General features: G+C 50.6%; 2 protein-coding genes and 1 long non-coding RNA gene across 8 annotated transcripts in view; 2 read left to right on the forward strand and 1 right to left on the reverse strand.

The window, feature by feature from the left end:
- Positions 1-15571, reverse strand: part of ZDHHC7 (zinc finger DHHC-type palmitoyltransferase 7) — a 32320-nt gene extending 16749 nt beyond the window's left edge. The window contains exons 1-5 of one of the 5 annotated variants that reach the window (XM_046681582.1): positions 15368-15571; positions 4188-4272; positions 3164-3373; positions 2443-2551; positions 879-1210 (exon numbers count right to left, since the gene is read on the reverse strand). In XM_046681582.1, the coding sequence (XP_046537538.1) occupies positions 879-1193 (315 nt within the window). In that variant the 5' untranslated portion in view covers positions 1194-1210; positions 2443-2551; positions 3164-3373; positions 4188-4272; positions 15368-15571. Of the gene's footprint in view, positions 1-878; positions 2273-2442; positions 2552-2693; positions 3374-4187; positions 4273-15367 lie in introns of those variants that run through there. The other 4 variants (XM_046681579.1, XM_046681581.1, XM_046681578.1 and 1 more) reach the window with 4 other exon arrangements.
- A 185-nt stretch (positions 15572-15756) lies between these two features.
- LOC124249958 (uncharacterized) lies at positions 15757-21387 on the forward strand. Its single transcript, XR_006891500.1, has 2 exons — positions 15757-15949; positions 16549-21387. It is a non-coding gene; the product is annotated as an uncharacterized LOC124249958 (long non-coding RNA).
- Positions 21388-24068: 2681 nt separating this feature from the next.
- Positions 24069-27075, forward strand: part of KIAA0513 (KIAA0513 ortholog) — a 55604-nt gene continuing 52597 nt past the window's right edge. Inside the window, exon 1 of one of the 2 annotated variants that reach the window (XM_046683890.1) lies at positions 24069-24218. The gene's annotated coding sequence lies outside the window, so the exon portion shown is untranslated. The remainder of the gene's footprint in view (positions 24219-27075) is intronic. The other variant, XM_046683894.1, reaches the window with a different exon arrangement.

Genomic DNA, 27075 nt, shown 5'->3' on the forward strand with positions numbered 1-27075 from the left:
ATCTTCATTCTCAGGGGACCTGCTCCCAAGATGAGCTCCCCTGTCAGTTCTCTGGCTCTGCACTGCACCTGACCTCTCCTCGCACCTGCCTCCCCCAGTCACAACCCGCACCCCACGGAACCAGCCATCAGGGAGGTCTTCCTCTCCGCTTCAGACAGGGTGAACCCTGACCTTTTACCAGCTAGAATGACGTATGCTCAGACTTTAGCTGACACGTAAAAATTAAGAGAATTACAAAGCTAGAGAGAACTTAAGAGATAGCCAACCTTTAGCCCAAAGAAGTTAAATTAGGTGCTTATGGTTGAAAGATAACTGAAAAGATGAGTGAAGCGGTGAAATGTTGACCCCAGATCTCTCAGCTTTCAGTGTATTCTTTAGAGAAACAAAATGTTTAAACTAGGAGAGGCTTTAGAATTATTTAGAACACTCTCTTCATTTGAATAAAGAGCCCAATGGGAATTTTTTTTCCTTCTTTTTCTCCCCAAAGCCCCCCAGTACATAGTTGTATATTTTAGTTGTGGGTCCTTCTAGTTGTGGCACGTGGGACACCGCCTCAGCCTGGCCTGATGAGCGGTGCCATGTCAGCGCCCAGGATCCGAACCAGTGAAACCCTGGGCTGCCACAGCAGAGCCCATGAACTTAACCACTCAGCCACGGGGTCGGCCCCCCAATAGGAATATTTTCCATTGCTACTGTGATATCACTTTGATTTGAGTGATGTTTATTCTCCAGTAACGCACAAAAAATGCCACAGGCGTGTATTCAGGAATCAATAGAAACCTGAGGTTATGGTAGCAAGGAGCCCTTCACCACACGGTCTATGGTGCCACACCGGATCAGACACAATGGAAAGATCCAGAAGGACGGTGAGTACTCACAGGGTCGGTGAGCATGGTCCTCAGGTGAGATGACAGGGCGAGCACCGCTAAGCAGTTGAACACGACTCCGTTGACCACAGAGTACCAGAAGTCTTTGGAAGGCAGCAGCATGACAAACGTCACCACAAAGTCCGCATAGACGACCAGGAGCCACGTCATGATGGCACAGATCATCCCGCAGCCGTCGCGGATGAACCAGACCCTGTCTGCCACGTCAGCCTCGGAGGAAGAGGAGGATGAGGAGTCGTAATTGTCATTTTCAGTCAGGAGAGGGTGGTGTTCGACATCCCGGAGCCGGTGTCCTGATGACGGCATGGTTTCCCCGACACACCCTGGAGGGGCAGCGGACAGAGGGGATGAGGCTCATGGAGACACATGGTCGCCACGGCCAGGCACAGCCTCGTACGAGCAGTGATGAAGAGCCCAGCTGGAGGCACACTCACGGCGCAGAGCTCGGGCGCCGCAGGGAGACGGAGCCCATGGTCCCGGGGCAGCTCTCCACGCCCGCAGCCCACCCCCAGTGGGCAAAGGCTCCACTCAGACGTGCCAAGCGGTGTGAGAAAGAGTGACATAAACGCCGCCTTTTCCCCTCACTTTTATTCCGGCTCACGAAACACCGAGCTTGTGGTTCTTGCCCGGCTTGTCTCAAGTTGAGTCTTGGTTTACTCGTTTCTCCCTCGTTTTAACTAACACCATCAGGTTGTTGAGGCATGCTCCCACTGTTCTCTCTCTCTCTCTCCTTCAACTCTGCACTGTTGCCAGAATGCCCTTCCTCTCTGTTGCGTTCTTTTAAAAGTTCCCTTCACTTACCAAGCCCTTTTGATACCTTTCCCACATTTCCTGAAGTGCCTGACACCTGAGAACACACAGGGTCCAAAGAAACCAAAGAGAAGCTGCTCTGCTGCTGCTGTGAACGCATGAGCACCTCTTCTCAGCGCGGGACGGGAGAGGGGACATGCGCGAGGAAGAGTCAGCACCCTCTGGCCTCAGCGCTCGTACAAGGGATGGCAACACCGACGGCGTTTCCTCAACCCATCCATGCGCTCTCTCGGCGCAGGCGCCCTGACGGTCTCAAACAAGCACAGAGCAGGGGACAGGCCTCCCTCGTGTGAGGGAGCAGGCGTGATGGGTCTCTCGTGGGGTCAGTCTCATACAGCAGAGGGAGAGCACGGTCTTCCGAATCTGGTCGTGGTTTTTTTTTCTCTTAAATGCAAGTGGATCATAGTAGTTATGAAAACGCTGAATGAATGAGTGAACTGGCTGATGACAGTTCATTCTGCAAATATTTCGCAAAATTCTCTCTCGATATATAAACATTGACTGGTATAAAAGAGAAATGAAATTGTTCCCCGTAGTCAGTAAAATGATCCTGCTCTCAGATCGGTCAAAAACAGCTGTAAAATGTTTGAAGGGAACAGAAGGAACTAAAGATGAGAAGAATTCCGGCAGACCTTACCCAGCCGTCCTTCAGCCAGCACTGACTGACCCCGCGTCACCCAGATCTGTCTGCCCGCCTTCCCGCGGACGGCTCTGCTGAGGCCACCCTCCACAGAACCCCACTCACCCGTCAGGGCCTAACGCTTCTCTCCTCGAAGCAGGCCATCCTGAACAGGTCCTTCTCCTTCCTCTGGAGAGCACTTTGAAAGGGGTCTCTCAACAGCAGACACGACAATCTGGAGAGGGCGGCAGAGACGGGTTCTGCCTACAGCACTGGGAAGCCTGGGTCTCTCAGGGGCCAAGACAGTGTCTGGAAGCTTCTCTGCCTCCCGGGAACTATCGGGGCACGCCCATCAGTTCCATTTGCAGAGTACTTACCACTGTCGACCTCGGGAGAGCTCCTGCATCTTCCCTCCCTGAGTGACTGTCGGCCCGCAGAGGAAGGGCCTGGCCTTCCCTCGCTGTGCTCCCTCTTGGGGCCTGCACACGGCTGGGCCCACAGCAGGCGCACGCTTGTTTACAGGCACACAACAAGAAGGTGGCACCTCTCTCAGACTCAAACAGCTCCCTAGGGGATCACAAGTGTACAGCACGGCCTGAAGCTGAACTCTTCCTCCGACCAGAACCCCTCTGCTTTACGGTCACTCCTCAAATAGGACACCTTCTAGGAGAAAAGGGTGCTTGCTTGCTGGGCAGTCGGACAATAAGCTGCAGAGCCACATGTCCAAAGACAGACGAGCCTTTTGTCAGAGCACAATGCTTGTGCAGTCTGAGTTCCATCTAGAAAGCAGGACCCCCTGAGTCTTCTGGAGGCCCCCACGCTGGACACCTGAGCCCATGCCACTTACCCTTCCCGGCTGAGGAAGTGGTGAGAACTGGCACAGAGCAGGGTGCAGCCCTGGTGGGACTCCACCTGGGGTACAGGTGGCAGGTCCATTCATGCAGGAAGAGTAACCACAAAGCCAGGGGACCCTGGGCACGGCAGGGCCTTCCTAGAGGCGTGTGTGTGGACGCTGCCGCATAACCCCTGTGCGCTTTAGACCAAGTCTGTAAACCCACTGGAAGGCAAAGGGAAAACAGGCTGATGTCCAGAAGTCACTTTATTTTCAAGAAAGCAATCAAAGAGCATAGCAAGGTTAGGCTGGACACACGGTTATCTGCAATCAACCGCACAAGCGTTCCGCTGAGTCACTCACTGTATTTACACTAAAGCAACACGAAGGGAGGGGAGGAAATGAAGAAACAATTCCTTTATATTGAGCTAATCTAAAATACTGAACTCGAGAGCGAAGAGCAGGGCAAGCGCCATGCGATAGGACAACGCACACACTCGCCAGGCGAGGCTGCAGCCCTCTCCCACACCAGTTCCCGCACCGCTGTGGGCTTGACGCACTCGAAGAGCAGCTCTGAGAGACCCGACGCACTCCGTGTTCACCGGGGGGCAAGCAAACGGCCCACCATCGTTCTTCTACTTAACGGCCAATTTACTGGCATTCTGTCTACACTCCTGAACCCAAGCTGTTTATCCTCAGGTTAAATAAAGCCCCGTGTCCCAGAACACCACGGACAACACCGCAGACCTCCAGCAGTAAATGGAGCCACACAAGGAGAGCTGCCCACGAATTCACACTCACGCATCCACCTCATCTCTACAATCGCTAGGAGCCACCAATTCACTTCATGGAAGCCTCCTCCGGGGACACTCTCTCCTCCGAGGACAGTGGCGTAAGCAACCCACGACAAGAGTGAAGAGGACCCCTCGGCGCCGCCGACCTTTTGCGCGGCCCCGCTGCCTCTTCAGTGACACACCAATCAGCGCCAGCAGCCAGAGGAAACCGTGATCACGCACCCAAACGAAGAACCACGTCTCACCTCACAAACGGTTTCCAGACATTACTTGAATGTTTTGCGCCTTTTCTTCAGGACCCTCAGGTGCATACTGTCTATGTGATAGGATCTGAAAGACAGTAAAATCTGATTAGAAAAGTTACTTATTTTACGACAGATAGGTGTGTAATACTTCTTGGGGTCCGATTCCTCTTTGGGGCATATATAACCAACATAACATTTCACACATAAAGTTCTGCTTGAGAACTATCTACGCCTCTGAGTTTTCATTACTAGTAAACTGACTGACAACCCCGAAAATTAGGTGATCTATTTTAAATCTGTCCATTCTACCCTCCCGCTATTTTAGCTACCATGTTAAATACAAATCTATAAGCCAAAATCCCTGGAGAAAGATCCGCAGGGATAAGCCAAACCACATCTGGCCAGCCTGTACTTCAGGAATGAACAAGGCTTTTACAGCAGAGGCTGTACAGGAAAGCCGGGAGCGTGCGACCCAGAGGGGAGAGATGCTGGAAGGACACGGGACTCGTGAGGCAGCGGCCGAATGCAGAAACTCTCCGTTCACGTCTCCCACAGGCTCAGCGGCAGGTGGGCAAGCAGACAGAGCATTTCTGGAAGCACGCTTCTGGCCCAAGAGATAAGGCCTAAGGTACCAAGACGCAGGGCAATCCCAACAAAGAGGTCAGATTCCCACCAGATCTCTCTAAGAGGACGGCTGTCAGAGGGACATCCTACGAGGGACAGAGGCTCCAAGTGCTTGGCACATCTCATTCTTAAATATGATGAGCAGCCAACAGCCAGACGTTTGAAGAAAGCCCAAAACAGGTCTCATGAAAGACAGCCCCAAAAAGAAACGTGGGAAAAGGAATTCAGAGCAGCCAAAGTGCACCGAGAAGAAAATTTAAGAAGAAATAAGAGGTTGTATCTGTGAAACAAAAGAGGAACATTCTGGGAACTTCCTAGTTATTGAAAAATAAAATCATGATGGTAGTTTTAAAATCTTAAAAATAGAACTGGACCAGAAAGTGGGGAAATCTCCCAGAAAGGAGAACTAAATAACAAAGAGAAAGGCCTTAGGAAAGAAATGAAGATTAGAGGATCAATCGAGGAGGTCCATTGTCCAAACAGCGGGGGGTCTGGCAAAGGCGGCCGCTCTCCTTTCCATTTCAGCTGCCTGTCCATTCTGTTTTCATCCAGACATCCTTCTGAGATATTCTTTTTCTGCTTGAGCAAACCCTCAGTTGGTGTCTGTTTTCTGAAACCAAGACCCTGATGAGGACACTAGGAGGCTGGCGGGGATGAGGGTGGAAGGACACGGGTGTGGGGGGCCAGGAGGTGGGCAGGGTAAGTTTCTGCTCTTCCTCCCAGGACCGGCGGCTGCTCACTGTTTCCTCTCTCCAGTTTGCTGTCCGTCTCCCCGCCCAGCGCGTCCAGTCCACTGCATTGCATCTCCTCAGGACGCTCCTCTCCCCCTGCACGTCCCTGGACAACCTCCCGCCCCGCCGTCAACACCACCCTGCACGCCGATGGCTCCCCAACGTATTTCGGCTCTGAGTCCCTTCTGAACTTTTCAACAACAAATGCAGCAGTGAATCTCAAGCTGCTTAAACTAATGGAGGTGACGTTTTAAATATGGTATTTACATATAGTAACTTTGTTCAAATATCTATGCAATAGCCAACAAGTTTAAATGCCAAATAATATTTTGAACTAATAATGCCTAATTACGCCTAATAATATTTTGGACTTTTCATTCACATTCATTTTGAATATTCTGAGCATTTTCAAATGAGCTTATGTTAGCTATGCTTTAAGATAAACTGGCTTTGCACAACACGGGCTGCCCATCACAGGCATCAGGTCTACAGCAGAATCTCTACAATGGGAGCAAGCCCCCAGTTACTTTCACAAACTTTACAAAGTAACCAACAAGGCAACCACTTCAGAAAGCGGTCTGGCACTTTCTCAAAGTTAGTGCCTCTCAAAAGGCACACCTAGCCGGTGACTCAGCAATTCCATTTCTAGGTATTTACCAAGAAAAACAAATATGAACACAAAACATGTACGAAACTATTCAGAGCGGCTTTACTCATAATGTTCCCCAAACCAAAAACAACCCAATATCCATCCCCAGGAGATGAATCAACACGACGGGATAGTCATCCAACCACATACTTCGCAGCAAAAAAGGGGGAAGAAATTACTGATACACGCAACAACATGGACAAATCTCAAAACTATTATGCTACATGAAAGAAACCAAACACAGAGGAATATGTACAGTATGATTCCATCTCTACGGCATGCTAGAGCAGGCCAAACAAATTCGTTTTGAAAGAAATAAGAGCAGGGCTTTGAGCACAAGGGGAGCAACGGAGAAGAGCCCAGCACCTTCAGAGCTGAGGGGACGCCCCGTGTCCTGTAGGGAAGCAGGCTGCTCAGGCACCGCATTTGTCAAAACAAAATTCAGTGCGCTGTTAAAAAAAGCCCCAAACAATGAACTATACACTTAAAATTGCACATTGCATTGTATATCAATCACGCCTCAATAACAAAATGGATAGGAGAACAAACAAGGGGCACAGGTACACGTGGCAGGTGTGCAAGGTGCAGAGCAGGCCACTTCTAGCCCTCAGCTGCATGCCACCAACACTCAGGAGTCAAGGCCTGTCTGAGACTCACTTTCATCTGTACCTTCAGCAAGTTTCCTAACCTCTTCCCCTCACTTTTTTCCTTGGCTATAAACAGAAAATGTACTTCTCAAAAACAAACTGAGGATAAGTAAATCAAAGACATCGGCATCCTTCGGTGATCAGTTAACGACAAAAAGAGTCAAGATACAATTCCGCTCACCACTGCAAGAGAAAGAAGGTCCCCCCGCGAGTCTGGGACGCGTGTTTATGTTACATCGTGGCTTTACTGTTTGCACACTCACTGACGGCCTATACAGCACAGGAAGGAGCAAATCTCTGCTCCAGGCACAGAAGAAACCATGCAGCAAACGAGAGATCTATTTAATTCAAACATGGGGGGCTCCAGGCTCCATCCACACGCAAGGCCCTGAGGATGCACAACCAGAGACAGGAGCTTCAGCCCACAGGCGCTCGCGAACAAGCAGAGGTGGCAATCAGCCTTGTAAACAACGTGCTAAGTGTTATCCCCAAATTAGGAGCCGGGTGTGAGGAGGGAGAGAGATGACAACAGCTAATTCTGTCCTGAGGAACCAGAGAAAGTGTCAATAAAGAAGACAGCACGGTGGGCCCAGATGGAAAAGCAAGATATGGACAGAAGGAGAGAACAGGGGGAGAAGGCGTGGAGGCGGCAAAGGGACTTCGGCGGCACACTGAGGGACTCAAGTTCAGGGCAAAGAAGGGTGGGGAGAGAGAAGGAAATGGGAGCGAAAGGACAGACTGGGGGCCACTAACAAGTACTCTGAATGCAAGGTAAGGAGTCTGGAGTCTGCGCTTCGTTCTGTTGGAATGGGGTGCACCGGAACTCTGGCAAACAGATGTTTTAAAAAGATAATGGTGACAAAGTGAGACCAGGATAGAAGGAGGACGACCAGCAACCAGCAGGCTATTGCCACGACACAGACGGAGACGATGGAGGCCTGGGCTCGAAGATGGGGGCAGGGGCCTGTCTGAGAGACAGTCACAGGAAGGAAAAGCGCAGCAGTGACCAACAGGATGGGATGGCTGGGGCACAGTACAGGAAGGTACACTCTCACAGAACACGGGAGCTGCGGACTCAGGAGAGCGCCAAGATGGGGCTCACTGAATTCAAGGTGTCTGCAGCAGAAACCAGCACAGCTGACCAGCAGACAGTTAATTATCCAACCTCCCGCAGCCCCCCAACCAGACATACAGAATGAGAGGCCCCAGCACACAGCGGGCAGGTGCAGTGGGAACGGATGCAATCACCCAAGAGGCCACAGAAGTGTGAACCTGGGACCCTGCAGAGCACAAGCTTTAGAGGGGAGACAGAGGTAAAAAGAGCCAGGAAGGAAGCCAGGCAGGGAGTGAAGAGAAGGAGGAAGGCTGGAGCAGTCAACATACCAAAGGGGGCGCCAGGAGGGGCCAGGTGGATCATCAGGGACCTTTTCCTGGCATTTTCAGTAACAAAGTGCCAAGAGCTTGGAGACTGGGTGGTGAGAAAATTAAGGAAGGAAATTTCTAAAAATGCAGTTAAGTGAAGGAGACGTCTAGCTAGAAGAAAAAGTGGAGGACGTTTTGTTTTTGAGTTTCCCCTCTCATTTATTGCTACAGAGATCCTAAAGAATTGCTGGGTCTCCCCACTTTACAGATGAGCTGCCTGGGACCCCCCGGGTTTAAGTACCCACCCAAAGTCATGGCGAGCCCCTGAGACTCCAGGTGAGTCCCGCCACGGTGCACCTTGGTTTGACCATGCCACTCTTGTAAAAAGGCTAGAACAGCCCCAAAGCGATTTAATGGAAACGGAATGAAGAACACATGCCTGGTTAATCCAATTAAGCCATCAAACTAAGAATGGAAGCTGGGATGTCCTGCCACACTGGCTCTCATTTCTTTCTTCTAATTTTGTACTTGTTTGAACTTTTCCTGCAACTACAAAAGCAAGATAGGCTCACAGCAGTTTTGTGCTTCCAGGGAATGAGGGTCCAAGTTTCAAACCCAGGGGCTGACCCTTCTTCCTGAGCCGGGAGGAGGAAACAGCGGGGTGGAGCCGCAGAGGCTAAAGCAAAGAGTAAGGGGCGGGCGGGGTGTGACAAGTGCAGGAAGGCTGGAGAAGAGCTACTGAGAGTGGAAAGAGGAAGCTTGGGGTGGGGTGCCAAGAAGGGCCCAGACAGTGCTGAAAACCCCGTTTCTAACCAAGCATGGGAATGGCAACCCCTTTTATCCAAAGTCCTGCCCGGCACCCCAAAGGCTTACACATGGCTGGAGATTAACAAAGATGACGACAGAAAACCAGGTGTCAGAGGCAAGCCTTGGGCTGAAGTGATTGACCTCGGAGTGCAGGGTGAAGGGGAGAGGCCTGCTAAGCCACAGCACAGAGAACTCCGAGGACTGGGGTCCCGGTGAGACAAAGCAGCAGGGAGAGACAAAGCAGCCAGGGCGCACTGAGGCTGGGTCACTGGGTCAGCTGGGGGAATTTTAAGAATCCAGAGAAGGTGCCTTGGGGATAAGGATAAGAGCTTGGACATGGCTGAGCAAACAGGTTGCTACACGGAAGGGGAGGGAAGGAGAAGGTCAAGGTGTGTCGCCAACCTAGCTGATAAGTGTGATCCCGGATGGGGCCCAGTTAGGGTAGAACACTGAAGAGAGAGCCAGAACTCTCACTGCATTTGGCAAAAGAATGGAGCCTTCAGATAATCTACTACAGTATATTTACTGCAATTAAGTTTCTAAATGTTCTTTCCATCAATTTGCAATCATGAAAGATTTAGTTTGTGCTTTCAAACTCTACCAGTAATGTATGCCATATGCAACCACCATTTTCTTCTCAAATTACTCAATGTGAAGAACAGACTATTGACCTTTAAGGAAAAAAACCCAACAGAATATTAAGCTCACTAAGGCCAAGTCTCAATAACATGCGGGCACACTATCTGTACTGTGAAAACCTATTTAAGCTTTCTGGAAGGTTTTTTAACACTAAAATACTTCATCACTCTAAAATAGCACTCGGACACTGCAGATCAAAAAGACGGCAAACTGAGAAACACACTAACAAGGAGCCATGGCACTAGGAGGGGCACGTCCATCTCATGGGTGTGCGTGTGTGTGTCGGGGGAAACAACACTGAGGTTTTCTCCTTCCCACCAGTGACACCTCGGTCTCTCACGAGGTCCTTTTCCTCCATAAATATCCAAATGTTGGGAGGGCCCAGGCTCAGTCCCGGGTTTTCCCCTTCCTCTACAGCTCTCCCTAAATGATCTGATAGGATCTGAGGCCCAGGTAGTTAAAACAGTATCTATCTGGGAAACTCCCAAAGTAACAATGTATCATTGAGTATATCCAACTGGCACTCAACAACTCCTCTGGAGAGGGGTCAGAGCAGAGACACCCCCTCCACCCACCAAACTGTTTTGACCCCACTCTTGTCCATCGATATACAGCACCACCATCTCATTGCCCAGGTCAAAAAGTGGGACTCACCCTTCATTTACCTCTCCCCCATCTGCCCACATCTAACCCATCAGCACGTCCTATGGGCTCCACCTCCAAAACCAACCCAAATCTGACCCTCTCTTCCTCCTCCCCACCCAGCCAGATCAAGGCCCAGGAGCCCTCACCTGGCAGTGCTCGGATCGCCTCTATTCACGCCGCAATCCATGCCCATTCTGCACCCAGCGGAAGCTCTTACAGACGTAAAGCAGGGGGAGTCACTCCCTTACTTAAAACCATCCACTGAGTGCCTCAGTTAGCACAAAATCGAAAGGCCCTGGGGTCTAAACAGCCTGACCAGACGGGGAGCTTGCTGACCTCACTTCTTTGCATCCCCTCCCTCGCCACCTGTCTTGTTCGTTTGTCAACCCCTCAACACAGCGTTGCTCGTAAGACCCCCAGCACAGTTCACACTCCGCAAATATCTGTTGAATGAGTGGGAGAATCAGGGAGTGTGCCTGAGGGAGACAAGAGAAAGTGGACATGAAGCCCACAGGAACATGAAAGGAAGCAGGAAAGAGGGTCAAAGTGGGAGGCTGGGCACAGGGATACGGTCAGAGGTGCAGGAGCCTGGGAGAAAAGGAGTGGAAGGAAGGGAAGGGGCAAGGGGAGAGAGAGGGCAGGGAGGACACTCAGTCAGGGCTTGCCTGGGGCAGCCTCAGCGTTAGGTGTGTCACCTGGAGCACGTGGGCTGGATGAGGCGGTCTCAGCGGGGTGTTTACACCCACCCCACAGGCTGCACGTCTATCCTGGCACTGGAGCCACAGGCTGACTCTGAAAGTCATGTGGAGCAGCTGTTTTAAAAAATCCCAATGTGGCAACTAAACCTTCAAGAACTCTGAATCCAGAATAAAAAGAACCCAGAGTTCCAAACCTCTTTGAGTGGCCTGTCCCAGCTGAACCGGAATCAGCCTGGTGAACCTCAACCTCTTTCTACATCTTCCTAAATACGGTTTCCTTCTTTAATACGAAATGAACTTTTTAACATCAAGACTCACCCACATCGGAAACACTACGAACAGGTGACATGCCAATAACACACTTAGCTCTCAGCTGTAAGCTAACGACAATGTAACTATGAGAAGGAGAAAGGAAAGGCCGATTCCCGACAATCTCCTGTGTGTCAAGAGCTTTATACGCATTAGTACACTCGCTCCAGCCACCCCTTAAAAGCTAGGCACTATCAGTGGCTCATTTTAGAGGCAAGGAAATGGGGCCTTGGAGCTGAAGGAACCTGCCCAAGTTCACAGCCAGGAAAGAAAGGGTGCGGCCTTGACTGTTTTGACTCCAAAGCCCATGTTCATCCATTAAAACACAAAGCCTTCTAGAGCATGTGGTTTTAGAAAATGCATTCTGTAACGAATAAACTGAATTTGGGAAATAAGGAACTCTAAGAATTCAAAACATTTCAACAGAGAAATGATACTGTAAAAGCCTGTCTGTCTCAGGAGAAACTGGAAGTTTCTTGACCCAGATTGCCCCCTGCTTACTGGGTGCTGAAAAGAACTGCGCCCTTTCCCAGGACGGACCAAACCACCAGCGGAACGCAGAGCCAGCCTCTCTTCCATTTACTGACCACACTCCTCCTGCGACCAGGATTTATCAGCACCTTCTCACCTCCAGAGACACAGCTCCTCCTCCGCACTCCCACCTGCTCATGACCTGCCTGCTCACAGCTTTCACCTTCCCCACAACCCGAGTGTGGGCGCCCTCGCCCCTGGCCTGCACCTCTGGAGGATCTTAACCTCAAGGGGTGCCAGGCTCCAGCCCCCTCTATGTGGCTGCAGAAGTTACAGCCAAAATCACAGCACAGGTCACAGAATCCATCAGGTCCCAAACCTCGGGACCATGGCGTTCAAGGCCCCACTGAAGCTGGCTCTCCCCGCCTTTGCAGGCTCCGTCCTCACCACTCTCCTCCACACAAGGCTCACTCTGGTCCCCGACCATGCCCTCCACACCGCTGCGCATTTGCTCCTGCTGTTTCCTCCCAGGAGCAGGCTTTCTCTGTCCGCCCAGCCAAATCACTCACTGAGCAAACACCAGCCAAGCGCCCTGCACTCGAGGTGCTGTGGGATAACATGGGTGTTTTCAAAACTGTAAGGTGCTGGACCAATCTAAGGCCTTATCTCGGCCCCCTAAGGAGTCTGGATTTTATTAGACAATTAAGAGGATTCCACTGAAGGTTTTTCAAGACTAGAATGAAGTAGGAAGCAAGACAAGAGCATGTTTGTAGATGGGGCGAGGAAGCCAGTGAGAATAAAGGACTGAGTGACTGCCCCATAGCAGGCAGACCGGGTGCAGACATGAGTGAACACTGGGAAGGAGGACGAGCTCTTCCTGAGCGGCAGAGGAAGAAAAAGGCTGAGGCTATTCAGAGATAGTGTAGTCAGAAAAGAATCACAGGGGAGAAGACTCTGAGTGGCCTTTGTCTGCTCCATGATCCAGAAGGCAGAGTCATTTGTCAACGGTAAAGCAAAAAAAGTCTATTTTGAAGGAAGGGACCAGGAAAGAAGGAAGAATGCTGTGTAGTAAAGAATTTAACCTTGCCCAAAAGGAGGTCTGGCCTTTGTCCTAGAGGACAATCTGATTTAGGGTGGGGGCTGGCCACATCAGAAAGACCAACAATGCAACTGAGGGCGGGGCTTTGGATCACACAGCATCAGCTGACCTGGACACGGGGATTAACCATGTGGGCAATCAGTCAATCTATCAATCAATCACAGCTATGTAATGGAACCCCAATAAAGACTGAACACAAGGCTCGGGTGAGTGCCCCTGGGTGGCAATACCCTGTGCATACTGTTTCATATCAATGCCAGGAAAGAAACGCACGCTGGCTCCTTGGGGTGAGCACAACAGAAGCTCCATGTTTGGCGGTTCCATGGACTGTCCTATGAGCCTCTTCGCCTGGCTGAGCTTAATTCGTATCCTTTCCCTGTAAGAAACCATGATTGTGAGTACAAGAGCTTCCAGTGAGTTCTGTGAGTCCTTCTAAATAATAATGGAAGCTGACGGTGGCTTTGGGAACCCCCAAACTTGCAGCTGGTGTCAGAAGCGAGGGTGGTCTTGTGTGGACTGTTCCCTCTAAACTTTGCAGGTGACTAACCTGGCAGAGGGCCTGAACTCTTCTCAGCGGCTACAACTGACGGCTCAGACACCAGGTTGTTAACACGGACCCTGGACAACTGGCTTTGGGGACAAGAGGGAGCGAGAATGAGGATTTAGACTTCATACATTACACTCCGCTCTCAAAAAGTGTTCGACTTTTTTTTTTTTACAAAACAAGCAGGCAGTAGTTTTATAATTAAAACATTGCTTTTAAGAAACATATCCCCAAACAGCTGCTTCAAGGAAATGATCTTGCAGAGCTGTTCAGCGTGGACTGGAGTAGGAAGTTCTGGAATCATCAGGAAACTACTTCTCAATTCATCCCAAACATTAACTTCGTAGGCGAACTTATTTCTAGTCCCATTTCTTCAAATTAACAAAGATTATATTATTTATAGCATCAAAGAGTCCAAGCGTGCAGGTAATAGTTTCAGTAAGAATGTAAACGTAGGTTCACACTTTTGATTGTTCTTATATAAAGTTCCTTTTAGTACTTTCCCTCACACTGAGAAGGCCACTCCATTCATGCGAATACTTGTCCTTTCTAGAAGAGGATTTCTGCCTTTACAGTGCATCCGTCAGCATGGCTGCAAAGTTCCAATTCACTCACTGTCATCCGAGGCAGGACCTGAGTCACTGGTAACAGAATCCTCCTGTATACATTTTTACCCACTTTGCCTTGATGTGAGACACCTGCATAGAGTTCCAGTTGTCGTTTTATGAATTCTTTAGGTTACCTGTTGAGATCTTCTTGTTCCCCTCCATCTCTCAACTCAAAACTCATGTGAACCTACCAGTCTAACTCCCGAAAGCACACAATCCAAATAACGCCAATGACACTACCCTTCAATTTTCCAGAATGTTCAAGAAGTGCAATCTAACACTTGTGTTTCATTGCAGCTTTCAGGTATCCCAAGAATCTTTCACTTTAACCAAGTTAAGACTTCCTAACAAGCAAATTTAACAACGTGACCTTTTAAAAGGTGACTTTAGGTGAGTACACGTTGTACAACAACCTCAAAAAGATTAAATTCATCAGATGTGAGGTGAAGAGTTTAGAAAAGAATATATACTGACCTAGATTTCTAGACTATCTGAGATAGGAACAGTAAAATAGACAAATATATGTGCATTAAGGATGTACAGTAAGCAGGCTGCAAACGTGACACTGTAGCATCGATTTGCACAGCACTGTACACAAGCTGGACAGCAAAAGCAGCTGCAAGGCGGCTGGGTCAACAGTTCTTCTTACATTCCATGCAACTACCATAATAAACTGGTCACCCACAAGGTGACAAAGTGTGCCCATCTGACAGGGCAAAGAGTCTTAGTTCCAGCAGCAACCACTCCTCAGGAGAGATGAGCCCTGGCTGCAGCAAGAAAAGATGCAGACTTTGCCCTGAAGGCCGACCTGGTTGTTCCATATGCCCTATCGGGCAACCCCTCAAAGATCACTGACAGGGGGAAGGGAAGACAACGAGGATCACGGGCAAAGAATAAAAGAGAAAAGTTAAAAACTTAAAAGGGAGGGAAGAACAGGAGCATTCGAGAAGCCACGTGCGACGTTCGAGACAGTCCATTCTAATAGATGCCTATAAACAGACGGGTTTATAGCCACACTCTCTTCTGGCCCTAACAACAACCCCGTTATTAGTTATTAGGGGAGAAAACCGTGGCCCGGAGAGCTGACTGTCACGCCCAAGGTCAGACAAAAAGCTGGGGCTGCAATCCGGGCCCTGTCCAGAGAGATCAACTAAGGAGAGACAAGGAGACCCCTGGAAAGGAAGTCGAGCGCAGGCACAGAGGTGCCCCCCAGGAACTCCGGAAGGTCGCAGATGCGCGGCGGGGTGGAGAAGAGGGAGCAGGGCCGAGGGAAGGGCGGACGGGGGCCGGGAGTGGCCCGGAGCCTCGGGCGTGAGCAGCCGGCCCGGCCCGGCCCGCCGCACTCACCCGAGGCCCGGGCGGGGTCGCCCGGCGCTGCGGCTCCTCCCGGCCTGCAGCGGCGGCGGCGGCGACTGCAGCGGCCGGGGCAGGGATGCATCATGCGGCCGCGCTCATGGCCGGGCCGGAGCGGGCCCCGCGGCTCGGCTCGGGTGGTTCCCGCCGGGCAGGTCAGAGGGAGGCGGCTGCCCAGAAGACACCGAAGCCCAGCACCCTGCCTGGAGAGCTGGGCGGTGCGACCCCCGGAACTGAACCCCGCGAGGTCAGCGGCGCCGCGCTTGCGCAGTTCCGGCTGCGCCTTTCCTGGTCGCAGAGAGCGGGGTTTGAGGCGATTTGCTGGGACTGGGTACCCAGGATCGCTCTGGGACAGAGACTAGTAAAGACTGAGAGCTGCTTAAGAAAGGCAGCTCTTAGTCGCAAGCTCGCCTCGCTAAAATAAAGGGAGCCATCCGAACGGAGATCCGGAAGAGAAAGGATGGGGGGCTACGGGCTGCCGCAAGGTCCAATCCGCGCCGTTCGGCTAACACGCTCTGCCCAGGGTCCCCGCCGAGATGCCCAGTGCCCAGAGCGGCGTCTCAGAGCCAGCTCTAGGTATGGCCTGTACGGTGTGCCGGAATGACGCCTCCGAAAATGGGGAGGTGGAGGAGCGGGAGTGGAAACGACTGAGCCAGAAAGCATGTGGGGAAAAGGGGAGGCGCGCTGGACGGGGATCGGAGGCCCGATTCCTGGGGTCCGCTGAGCCTCTGGTCCCCTCTGAGGGACCTGGACGCCAGAGCAGCCCAGCGGCTCCTTCCAGATGCTAAGCCCTAAGTTTTTCGAAGGTAGACACATGTTTTTTATTTCCTTGGATTTCCTCTAAAATTTGGGACAGTATCCGCAGGGCTGGGAAGTAGGTGCTCAGTTAAACTGGTAACTTCTCACTAGATTGTTGTCAGCAACGAAACAGTAATTGCAGCTAAGGGATCTTTCAGAGCCTAACCGTCTCCAAGCCACCTTCTCACTATTTACAGTTCTTGCTCCCGGAAATTCTTATCCAGCTAAACTTTTGGAAGTAGGGGTGCATTAATCATCAACTTCCAGCTTTAAAAGTTAAAAATGTTATGTCTTGTACCTCTGTATGCACAGTGGTGCTATGCATGCAGCCAGCCCTCACTGAGCTCCCTATCTCCTGGTGTGTTTGTTTCCACAAGGGAGAAGAGCAAGGGAGGCCCTCAGTCAGCGGTCAGCTCTTTTTGCAGAGGCTGAAAGAAAGGATGGTTATCTTTGGATAACACCAAGACTACAAGTCACTGCTCTGCTTGAGATATATTTGCTATGAGCAATGATAAACGACTATCTTTTTTTTTTTAAAAAAAAAAAAAGGTTAAATCATGACTCATACAACTGTAAACATGTCAAAGATTTAATTTAACTCACTAATTAATCAGGATGTATGTAAGGTGATACAAATGGTTCAGAGATGAATGCAAAAGGCAGACACATGTGTAGGCAGTCAGGAATGCTGGGATGAACTTGCTTAATAGATGCTAAACTGGCTTCTTCCACAGTAGGGGAGGGAAGTCAACTGAACTCCCCCAGACAAGGTTCAGTTGTATGTCTGGTATCCATGGGCAAGAATCACTTGCATTGCTATCAATTCTTTACACCCTATGGAGTTATAAATAGCTTAAAGAAAAGATCCTCTAGAACTAGAAAACCCAGAAGGGTGTGCAAGAAACACCTAGTTGTTCACTGAAGACACCCAAAAATCTTTTTGACCCATTTCAAAGTCTTTCACCAAAAAAGAAGAGTGGAGGCATCCTCACCCCATAATTCTCTTCCATCTCCACACTTGTCGTGTTGCCTGTGTCCTGGGTTACCAGGATAGCTTGTTTGTTGTAACTATCAAATTGTACCTTTGCTGAAGGAAATAGCACCATAAAATCATTTGTTGAAATATTTAACAGGGATGGCAGCAGTTGACAAAAATACTTCAACTCTTATCAAGGATTTTCATCTCTTTCTCAACACAACTGAAATGTGGTCTTCTGCAAGCCTCAGCTTTTTTTTTTTATCTCTAAAATATGAGGTTAGATTTGATTTCTAAGGTTTCTTCCTGTTTTAAGACTGTGGTTGAACACAGAGCTTTTTGCCTCTCCCTGATTTCACTGAGGCCATGGGAGAAGAAAACCTAACACTGGCGGCCCTTTCAGGGATGGGAACATCACATCTCCAGGGTCAATTCTGTCTACCTCTCAGGAGTCGGTTTCCAGCTAACCTCTCGTCCCAGGAACCAGCCCTTTTAAGGTGGAGCCTCTATTCAAATATGTGAAAAGGTGCTCAGCCTCTTTCAAAGTAAAAGGAATGAACCAAATTTAAAGTAGAAGCAGATACCATTTTTCATCTGGTGGATGGGTGAAGATAAAAGCTTAGTAATCCTCTGCCGGCCAGGCAGACCAAGTTGGTGCAATTGTCAATTTGTTCATCTCTTTGCAGAGCAAGCTAGCGATATGAATCACACAGTTGGAGTGTACATACCCTTTGGCCCAGCACTTCCACTCTTAGGTATTTGTCCTGCAGACAGACCCACCCATGTGCACCAAAGCATGTGCACCTGAGTATTTAAAGTCACATGTTCGTAGAAGCAAAAACCTGGCGTCACCCTAGATGCCCGTCAGTATATTAAATCAAGTATGTTGAATACAGAGACAGAATACTGTGCTGCGCAGTTGTAAAAAGAATGAGGCAGATGTTTATGAATGCATATGGATGGTCTTTGAGGTATAGTAAGTCCGTTGTGTAAAACTGTGTGTATTTGTGTAAAAAAGAAGAGTAGGGGGTATATATGTTTATATGTACATAGAATATCCCTGGAGAAATATACAAGAAGTAGGTCTGTAACTTGTTAATTTTTTAACCATGTGTTCATTTTTAAATACATAAAAATGTAATTAAATGGGACAACCCAATAGAACAATTGGCAAAACACTTGCACGGGGACTTCACAAAAGAGACCATCCAAAACACGAGAAATTGCTCATTTTCATTAGTCATCGGGAAATGCAAACTTAAACCACAGTGGAATACTATTTACGCACCCAGCAGAATGGCTCACAGGAAAACACACCAAGTGTCCGCAAGCATAGGGAGTGAGTGGACTGACTGCCAGCCACTGCGGCTGGGAACGTCATTGTTCAGCCGCCTCAGACAGCCGTCAGGAGCACCCGCTGGAGCTGAGCGTGCAGGTACCCGTGTCCGCCGAAAGACTCGTCCTGGGATGTCCGCACGGCACTGTCCACAGTAACCCCAAACTGCAAACAAGCTAAATATCCATGAACAACACAATGAATAAATAAATTGCGCTACATTCACACAATGAAACACTGTACAGAATGCAAGCACAGACCACACACACAATAGAAGTCAGTCTCACAAATATGACGTTGAGTAAAAGAAGACACAAAAGAACAGTATGTACTATATGATTCTATTAATAAAAGGTTCAAAAACAAGCAAAATCGGTCTTTGGTGCGTGAAGACAGGGCGGGGCCTTGGTTCCCACTGAAGGGTGCTAGGGTGCTAGTAAGACTCTATGTTTTGATCTGGGTGCTGCTTGTGTGGGTGCCCGCTCGGTAAAAATTCACCCAGCTGTGAACAGGTATGATCTGTGTGCTCTCTTAGAGTAAACAGTGGGAGAGAAAGAGAGGGAGACTTCCAAAGGTCGTACAGTGGAAAAGCAGAGGTTTGTTCCGGAAGGGTATTGGGGTTGTTTCTTACTTTTTCCACTGAGTTTGGTGTTGAATGCAACAGCCAGAGTAGGGAAGCCAGAAGGCTAAAAGTCCACAACCTATGGGTTTGGACAAGGCCCAGGATGTTGAAAGAACGCAGAGTGGTGTGATGTGTCTCTGAACCCCTTTTCATTGGGCCACCACACCTCTGGCTGTGGGTAGAGCCTGCTGGGGCCCAGGCCTGTGCCCGGGGGGAGGGCTTGTGGCTGGTGGACATGTATGGAGCACTTCCTGAGTGTCAGCCTTGGGGCTTGGCACTCTCTGTTCCCTGGATGTCCCAAGCTCCCTCTCTCATGCCCTTCAGCACTTGACTCAAAAGGCATCTTCCTCCCCAGAGCTCTTTCTAAAATTTCCCCCTCCCTCCCATTCCTGTGACGTTTCGCTTCCCCTTCCCAGCTTCACCCCTTGTCACCACTCAGCTGACCCCCTACATCTTTCACTTTGATACCCCTGGTCTATCCCTCACCAGGATGCAAGCCTCGCGAAAGACAGGAGGTTGTTGGTTTTCTCCACTATTGTCTCCCCAGTGCCTGTCGCACTCAATAAATATGCACAGAATGAATGAATGAATGAACGTGCTATGCTTGGTCCTTTCATAGATGAAGAAATGGGCCCAGTGAGGTTAAGCAGTGTGCTCAAGGTCACAGAGCCAGGAAGGGAAAGCCAGCATTCAGACCCAGATCTTTCTTCGTCTTTGCTGCTGTCATACTGCCTTGTACACTCACTTCAACCTCACATCCCCGATCCCTTTGTACAGTGAGGAAACTGAGGCTCAGAGTTCAGTGATGGCCGAGAGGAAGTGGAGCACAGCTGGCCTGCAGACCTCGTCTGTGTGGCTCTGAAGGCCCTGCTCTTCATCCTGCACCACTCTGCCCCTCCAAGGAGCGGAGGCCAAGCTCCAGCCCAGCGCAGCTCTACACCAAGCCCCGAGGGCCCGCTGTCACCTCCCTCCCCTGCTCCTGCTGCCAGGACCCCACCCACCAAGTCACCTGGAAGCAAGTCGTGCCCATTGGTGCTCTCACTCCAATAACTCAGTCCTCTTCCTGTCCTCCTCGCCCCTGTCCCCAAATCTTGTCTTAAACTCACACTGGTTCATTCCACAAGTAGTTAATCATCCACTCTGTGCCTGGCACCGTGCTAGGTGCTGCAGACCCACGAGTGAGCCAAACCAGACCAAGTTCCTGCCTGCTATGGAGCTCAGAGACTAACTGAACAAATAAATAAGTGCACAGTTAAAACTGGTGTGTTCCTATAGAGGAAAAGGACGTTGTGTGGTGAGGGAGTATGCCCAGGCATCCGGCCTGGTCCAGGGGTCGTGTGGAAGGCTTCCTTGAGGATGTGATATGTGAAAGACATGTGGGTATTTGATAAGCAAAAGGGGGCAAATGGGGAGGCCCTACGGTGGAAAGCAGCATGGGGGCCAGTGTGTGGAAGGCAAGCGGGGAGTGGCTTGAGACCAGCCTGGAGAGCTCAGAGGGGACCAGGTTGTGCAGGCTCCTAACAAACAGATGAGGGATTCTGGCCACATCTGAGGGTCAGTGGGAAGCCACTAGAGGATTTTATCACATTTGTGGTTTTCAAAGGTCACTCCAGCTGCTTTGAGGAGAACAGACGGGAAGGGCAAGGATAGACGCAGGGAAATTAATAAATCTTAATGGAGCGATCGAATTAGAACACTCAGCATTTTGCAACCACCATAACATCATGAATGGATGCTAAACCACTGGGCCAAAGTTCATTGGAAAATAGGATATTTAGATAGTCTCCAAGTATCTTCCCCACAGATTACTTACAAAGGGAAAACAGCACCTTTATCTTGGAGAAATATATCACCAGCTCAACCAGTGGTCAAACACAGCATCACCAATAACGAGACAAACGGATGTCTGTGCCTTCTAAGGCGACGCGTTGAGCAGGACGCACACCAGTTCGGCGACACTGCTGCCAGAGATGCGTCCCCTGGCTCTTTAAGGGCGCAATCAGAAAAGTCCAGACAGAGACTTCTGCAAAACTGCTGGCCTGTACTCTTAGCACATGTCAGTGTCTTGAAGGACAAAGAAGAGCTGAGAACCATTCCAGATAGAGTTTGCCTTTGAAGATGGAGGAAGGGGCCTCGGGCCAAGGAATGCAGGCGGCCTCCAGAAGCTGCAAAAGGCAAATTATTCCTCCCCCAGAGCCTCCAGAAGGGAGGCAGCCCTGCGGACACCTCGATTTTAGGATTTGACCCCAGAACTGTAAGACAATAAATTTGTGTTGTTTTAAGCTGCTATGTTTGTGGCAATATGTTACAAAGCTGGAGGGGAAATAGGCATTGTGGACGAGAACACAGAACTGAGGCTGTCGCATCACCGGCTTTAGCTTGTATAATTGTTTTTGGGATTCATCCTCTAATCAAAGTGCTTTTGAATATTGATCCAGCCATCCAATAAATTTACTATTTTCCCCACCTTTTCTTCATGCCATTCATATAGTATCATGAGATAGCTCAGCAAATGCTTTGTCCTGGATATCTGTTGCTTTCCCAGGCAGCCCAGAAATCTATCCCCCTTCTGGCAAGAGCACCTCAGTTTCCTGTAGGGACCCACCCTTCCCTTGCTCTCCACACAGGTAGCTGGGCGGGGCTGATCCTCACTCCTGTCCAGATGTGGCCAATCCAGTTTTCCCAAGAACTTGGCCTCAGAGCTTGGTTCAAGGGGATGAACACATGAGCAATGTTGACCATTCAGACCAAATCCTGGGACTTCTGCTGGAAATACTGAAAGGAAGAATCCTTTTTTCCACCGGAGCTGCTAAATTGAGAGAATATAAGGCTGCTGCTGCTGGAGACCACCCTATAAAAAGCACTCATCTGAGAAGGCAGCTAGCTCAGGGAGGCAGTCTAATGGGAGAGAGACCAAATTCTCATGACCTCATTTGCACCCTGGATCCTACCGAGCCAACCCCAGGACTTCTCAGTTGTGTGAGCGATATATTCTAAAAGCCCCGTTTGCGTTGAGTTCCTTCACTTATAACTGAGAGAGTCCTGGCAAATACGCCTTCCAGGTCTAGACACACTGTCTCTACCCTATTTCCTTGGTTTGCCAGACTATACGTATCACAGCAGAAGTCAGGCTAACCTAGCGTGACTTGGTCTTTGTCACTTGTGCTTCCTCTTCTCAGGGGCACAAATATTCTTTGTGAATAACCTGTCTGAATATTTCCCAGGCCCAACGTCAAGTTCACTGGTCTGTGGTTTGCAGAACTTACTTTCTTCCCTTTTTTAAAAATGGCCATGTCATCTGCCTCTCTCCTACCTTCTGGCAAGGTCAGAAGACCTTGTATGAGAGAGAGAGAGAGAGAGTCCATATGAATCTCTTGAGGAGAAATGGTATTTCCCTCAAATGGAATCTGACGCTGAATACACTCACACTTTTCGGTTTTCCTGAATAGCTGGTACCACCAGAGTCAGGGCAGGGCTGCACAAGCCAGCACCTCGTGCCAGGTTCACTCACTGAACCAGAGGACCTCCTCTAGCCCACAGATACTGTTCCAGTAAAGTCTGCAACACGGGCTTGCATTCTGCTGGACACAGGGCAGAGCCCCACAGGGGCCAACAGCATGCCCATCTATGTGTAGTGTCCATATACAGGAATGAAGGCTACCTTACACTCCTTCCCTTCCTGAGTTCACACCAGGCATGAAACACCCACCCATCCAGCTTCTCACACACGAGGGCCACACTGAGCCGGTCAAGAGCTCAAGGCCCCATAACTCTTGTGGAACTGCAGCTCCCAGCTTTTTTCTTCATGTCCCCCCAAATTTTTCCAAGCCAAGTCTGAAGTGCAGTAGGGCATCTTCCCAGGGACCGGCAGCTCCACACCTGGGGCACAGGAAAGAAACTTGACCATCAATCCTTACGTCATCTTTTAAGTGGCAGAACTCCAGTTCCTCCTGCATAACTCCTTGGACTTCAAAGAACCCACCGTTGTCTAAAAATGACGTTCAGCCCTATTTCAGATACCACCGCATTTATTTAAAGACAGGGCTTCATTATTTCATAGAAGCAACCACTAGAAGGAGCGCTACAGCTCTGCCGTGTAGCTGTGGAAACGTCTTTGGCTCCTGTGAGCTATCAGCCCACACGCCAGAATCAGATTCCCTGTTTTACTAGACGCTGGAAGGAAGACTGACATAACCCCAAATTATAGGGGCGGGAGGTCATTTTCTGTTTCTATACTTCCTTCCTCTACAACTAAATAGCTTCTATAGGGGACACATCTCTGTTTTACCATTTTTTTAAATTGAAGAGATGTGGAAGGAACACAATGGCCCGCAAAGTTGTGTTTATTGTATTTGCTGTAAAGATGTAGACTGGGCTAGAACTTCCGGAGTCGTCGAAGTGGAACCCATCAGCCTTTAAGATGCCCCCTTTCAGAAGGTAAATCGGCCTCACCTTGCCCTTCTGTACCATGCCTCGTCACCTGGCTTATTTTAAAAGCCTGTTCGTCACTGTCCTGACTTCACCGTAACTCTGGAGTAGGCGGGCGGAAAATGACAAATGGCATCCTGTCTTAGGGTAGGGACACTCAGGGCGGGGAAGCAACCAGACCCAGGCCGCAGGTCCCGGCTCCCCCTGACCCCCCACCACTAAAATCCCCAAGTCGCCCCCCCCCCCAACGTGCTGGCAGAATGGCCTGCCCCACCCAACTCTCCCAGCCCGGGAGACCACCCTAGTTTTGAGCTGATCCTTGGAAACGGGGTTCGCAGACCTTCCGTAACACCGATCCGCGAGAGGTCTCCGGGACCAGAATCCGGTGACCGGGGAAAAAACCAGGCCGCCCGGTGAGGGTCGCTACCCGGACTGGAGCCGAGCCCCTCGGGAGCGCGGGATGCAAGCAGCGGCACCGCCCCGTCACGTGACACCGCCGGGGCCGGCCTCGCGCCTGCGCAGACGCGGCCGTGGGGGCGGGCCCGGCCGGCTGACTGACAGCTCGCGCGGCCGGCGCGTCTGGAGGCCCGGCTCTGGAGCCGGCGCAGTGGCCGCAGCGCGGAGCCCGCCGGCGCCCGCTCGCTCCCGGTCCGCCCGCCCGCCCGGCCGGCCGGCGCCCGCAGCGGTGAGAAGGGCCCCGCGGCCCGCGGAGGGAGGGCGCGCCTCGCTGCTGCGGGCGGGGCGGCGCGGGGCTGTCCGGGGGGCGCCTGCGGGGGGCGACAGGACGGGCATCTCCGGGGCCGTGCGAGGACTCGTGGGGGTCGGGCCGCGGGGCTCCCGCAGGGTGCGCGCGTGCGGGGCGGCGGCGGAATGGGGCCGGTGCAGTGCCTGCTCGGGGGTGGACAGGGTGTCCCCAGCCCCCGGTGGCTTTGGGATGGAGCCGGTTCCTCAGGCTTGGGGGCACCCTCGGACTCCTGGAGGGGCATGCTGGGGACGGGGTGCCTGGGCCCGGGGTGGGAACGACATCTGCCAAGCCGTGCCTGTGTGTTGGCTTTTAAGTTTGGGTGGCAGACGGACGAGGTGTAGGGGCAGGGAAGAAGGGCTCCCTGGAGGGGGTGTCCGCCCCTCCACTCTGCCTGCGCGTTCCAGGGGCGCCCGTCCCCCCGACCGCGAGCCGGCTGAGAGGTTTGCAGGGGGCACAGCGGTGCAAACGCGGTGTCAGGAGCGCAGGTAGGACAGCTGGTTCGGGGGCGCTGGCCCAGTTTCCAGAGTCTTTGAAAAGGCAGGATATGGTCTTCCTGGAGCTGGGCGCATTCTCCTCTTGTACGGGTTGGCGCTTCCCTGGGTTGCAGGTTGATTGAATTTGGGAGAAGAAACCGGGAAAGAGGGAAAAGACTTTGCAGTGGGCACTGGCCGGCTCCTCGGACTCCGGTTAAGTGCTGGGCAAGGGTGCCAGCCTGCAGAATGAGCAGGAACTCGCCTCTGAGCTGGCACAGGTGAGGCGCCCTGACGTGAAGGTTGTCCCAGTGGTGAGTCAGTGTTAGAGGCAAGCCGACAGCTGTCAGGGACCAGGCTGCCTTAGCCAGCCTGCCATCCAGGCCATTGTCACCTAATGCTAATGTTTCAGATTCAGTTGATTAGAGGCACCGGGCTCCCCAAACCTAAACCAGGGCAGCCAAGATGCTTAACAACGAATTCAGCAAAGAAAAAAAGATTTTGATTGTGTTACGCTTGCGCGATCCTTCCTGTCTTTTCAGGTTTCCTTTTGGAACTGTATGTTATCCCATTGTTCAGAGTCTCTCCCTTGGGCTGTCACTCTTATTTATTTCCACTTTGTTCAGAAATAGGACTGCTTACGTATTTGAAGCACGGGGAGATGGGCTCTTGAGATGAGCTCACAGTGAAAAAGTTGACTCATGAGATTTTCTTTTTCCATTAAAGAAATGAAGACGGCTGAGGACTCACACATAGGCACTCTCAGTGATCAGCAAATTGTCTGTAGCCTCTCATTTGGTTCTAGAATAGAATGCATGTTTTTGGCAGTGTTTGTCTTTTGTATGGCATGTGTCTGTCAGTGTGAAGGTGGTTGGGATCATTTCAGAAAGTAACAACTAAAGACAATGAAAAGCAACTCACTGAGGTGAGTAAATCACAAACCTTATAAATTTGTTACCGAATTCCAGAAAGTAGAGAATATCCACAGATATTAGGTGCGGTTCTCTTTTCATGACAATGACTTTGGTTCTTTAGAGGCAAATTGCTTGATGTTAACCCCACGTGGGCTCTGAGGGGGCTGCTGTCAGGATAATCATCTAGGACAGGTTTAGAGTGGATGAGTCATGCTAGATGTTTCTCTCTCTCTCACTCTGCCTCTTCCTTCCAAAAAAGAAAATAATCAGGTTGAAAGAAACATCAAAAGCAGTCTGTGACTTTTTTTTTTTGAGTAAGATTAGCCCTGAACTAACTGCTGCCAATCCTCCTCTTTTTGCTGAGGAAGACTGGCCCTGAGCTAATAACATCCGTGCCCATCTTCCTCTACTTTATATGTGGGATGCCTGCCACAGCGTGGCTTTTCCCAAGTGGTGCCATGTCCGCACCTGGGATCCGAACCGTTGAACCCTGGGCTGCCGAGAAGCGGAACATGTGCACTTAACCGCTGCGCCACTGGGCCGGCCCCTGTGAAGATTTTTTAAAAGTCATGAAAAGTCAACCGACAGCCACTACTACCCCATCACTTTTACATGACAGAGTCCTTTACAAAGGGCTTTCGCGCGCAAAATCTTCATTGGTCTCCACAATAAACTTGGAGTATAGGTGCCGTTATTCTCATGTCACAGATGAGTAAACTGAGGCTACCACGTTCACTTAGCTACCCGGGGGCAGAGCCGAGTGTTAACCTAGCCGTCTGACACCAGATGCGGAATGGGATGTGGGAAGGGTCCAGGCAGATTATACACCCAGCACATCCGAGAGGCCAGGGCTTCCCCAGCATCTGCTGGCAGAGCATCCTTCTCTCCCACTGCCTGCCCGCTGACTCAGGCAGCCCAGCTCGCCTGTGTGGCCGCACCTGCACCAGTTCCCCTGCCCGAGGCTTGAGAAAGTCTGCGTCATATTCAGATTTGTTTATACGTCTTTGAGAAACCTAGTAGGAAGTATGATTGCAAGGAGTGTCTTTTGCTCAAGTGCTCGGTGTTTCCAAATCATCTCGGTGTCTTCAGCCGTGTGATGCAAGAGAACGAGGCAATGCTGGGGACACTTGCCCTAAGAGTTTTCCTTGTCCTCCACCCAGAAGAGAAATGCAGTGGTTGGGAAACCTGAGGAGCTCACCCAGTGGTTTTATTTATTTTATCCAGTTTTTTATACATGGTATTGTTGGGGTTACGGTGGCACTTTTTTTTTTTTTTAAACGGGGCACAGCTGTTCTCATCAGGGAATAACAAGCTTGGGTTGCACTTTCTAGGTTGGGACATCACAAGAAGGAGCTCAGCAGGAGGATATCTGGGATATGTCTGGGCAGGTCAGGGGTACAAAACAGAATGAAA

The sequence above is a fragment of the Equus quagga genome, chromosome 13 (genome assembly GCF_021613505.1).
Source record: "Equus quagga isolate Etosha38 chromosome 13, UCLA_HA_Equagga_1.0, whole genome shotgun sequence".
Taxonomy (NCBI): Eukaryota; Metazoa; Chordata; class Mammalia; order Perissodactyla; family Equidae; genus Equus; species Equus quagga.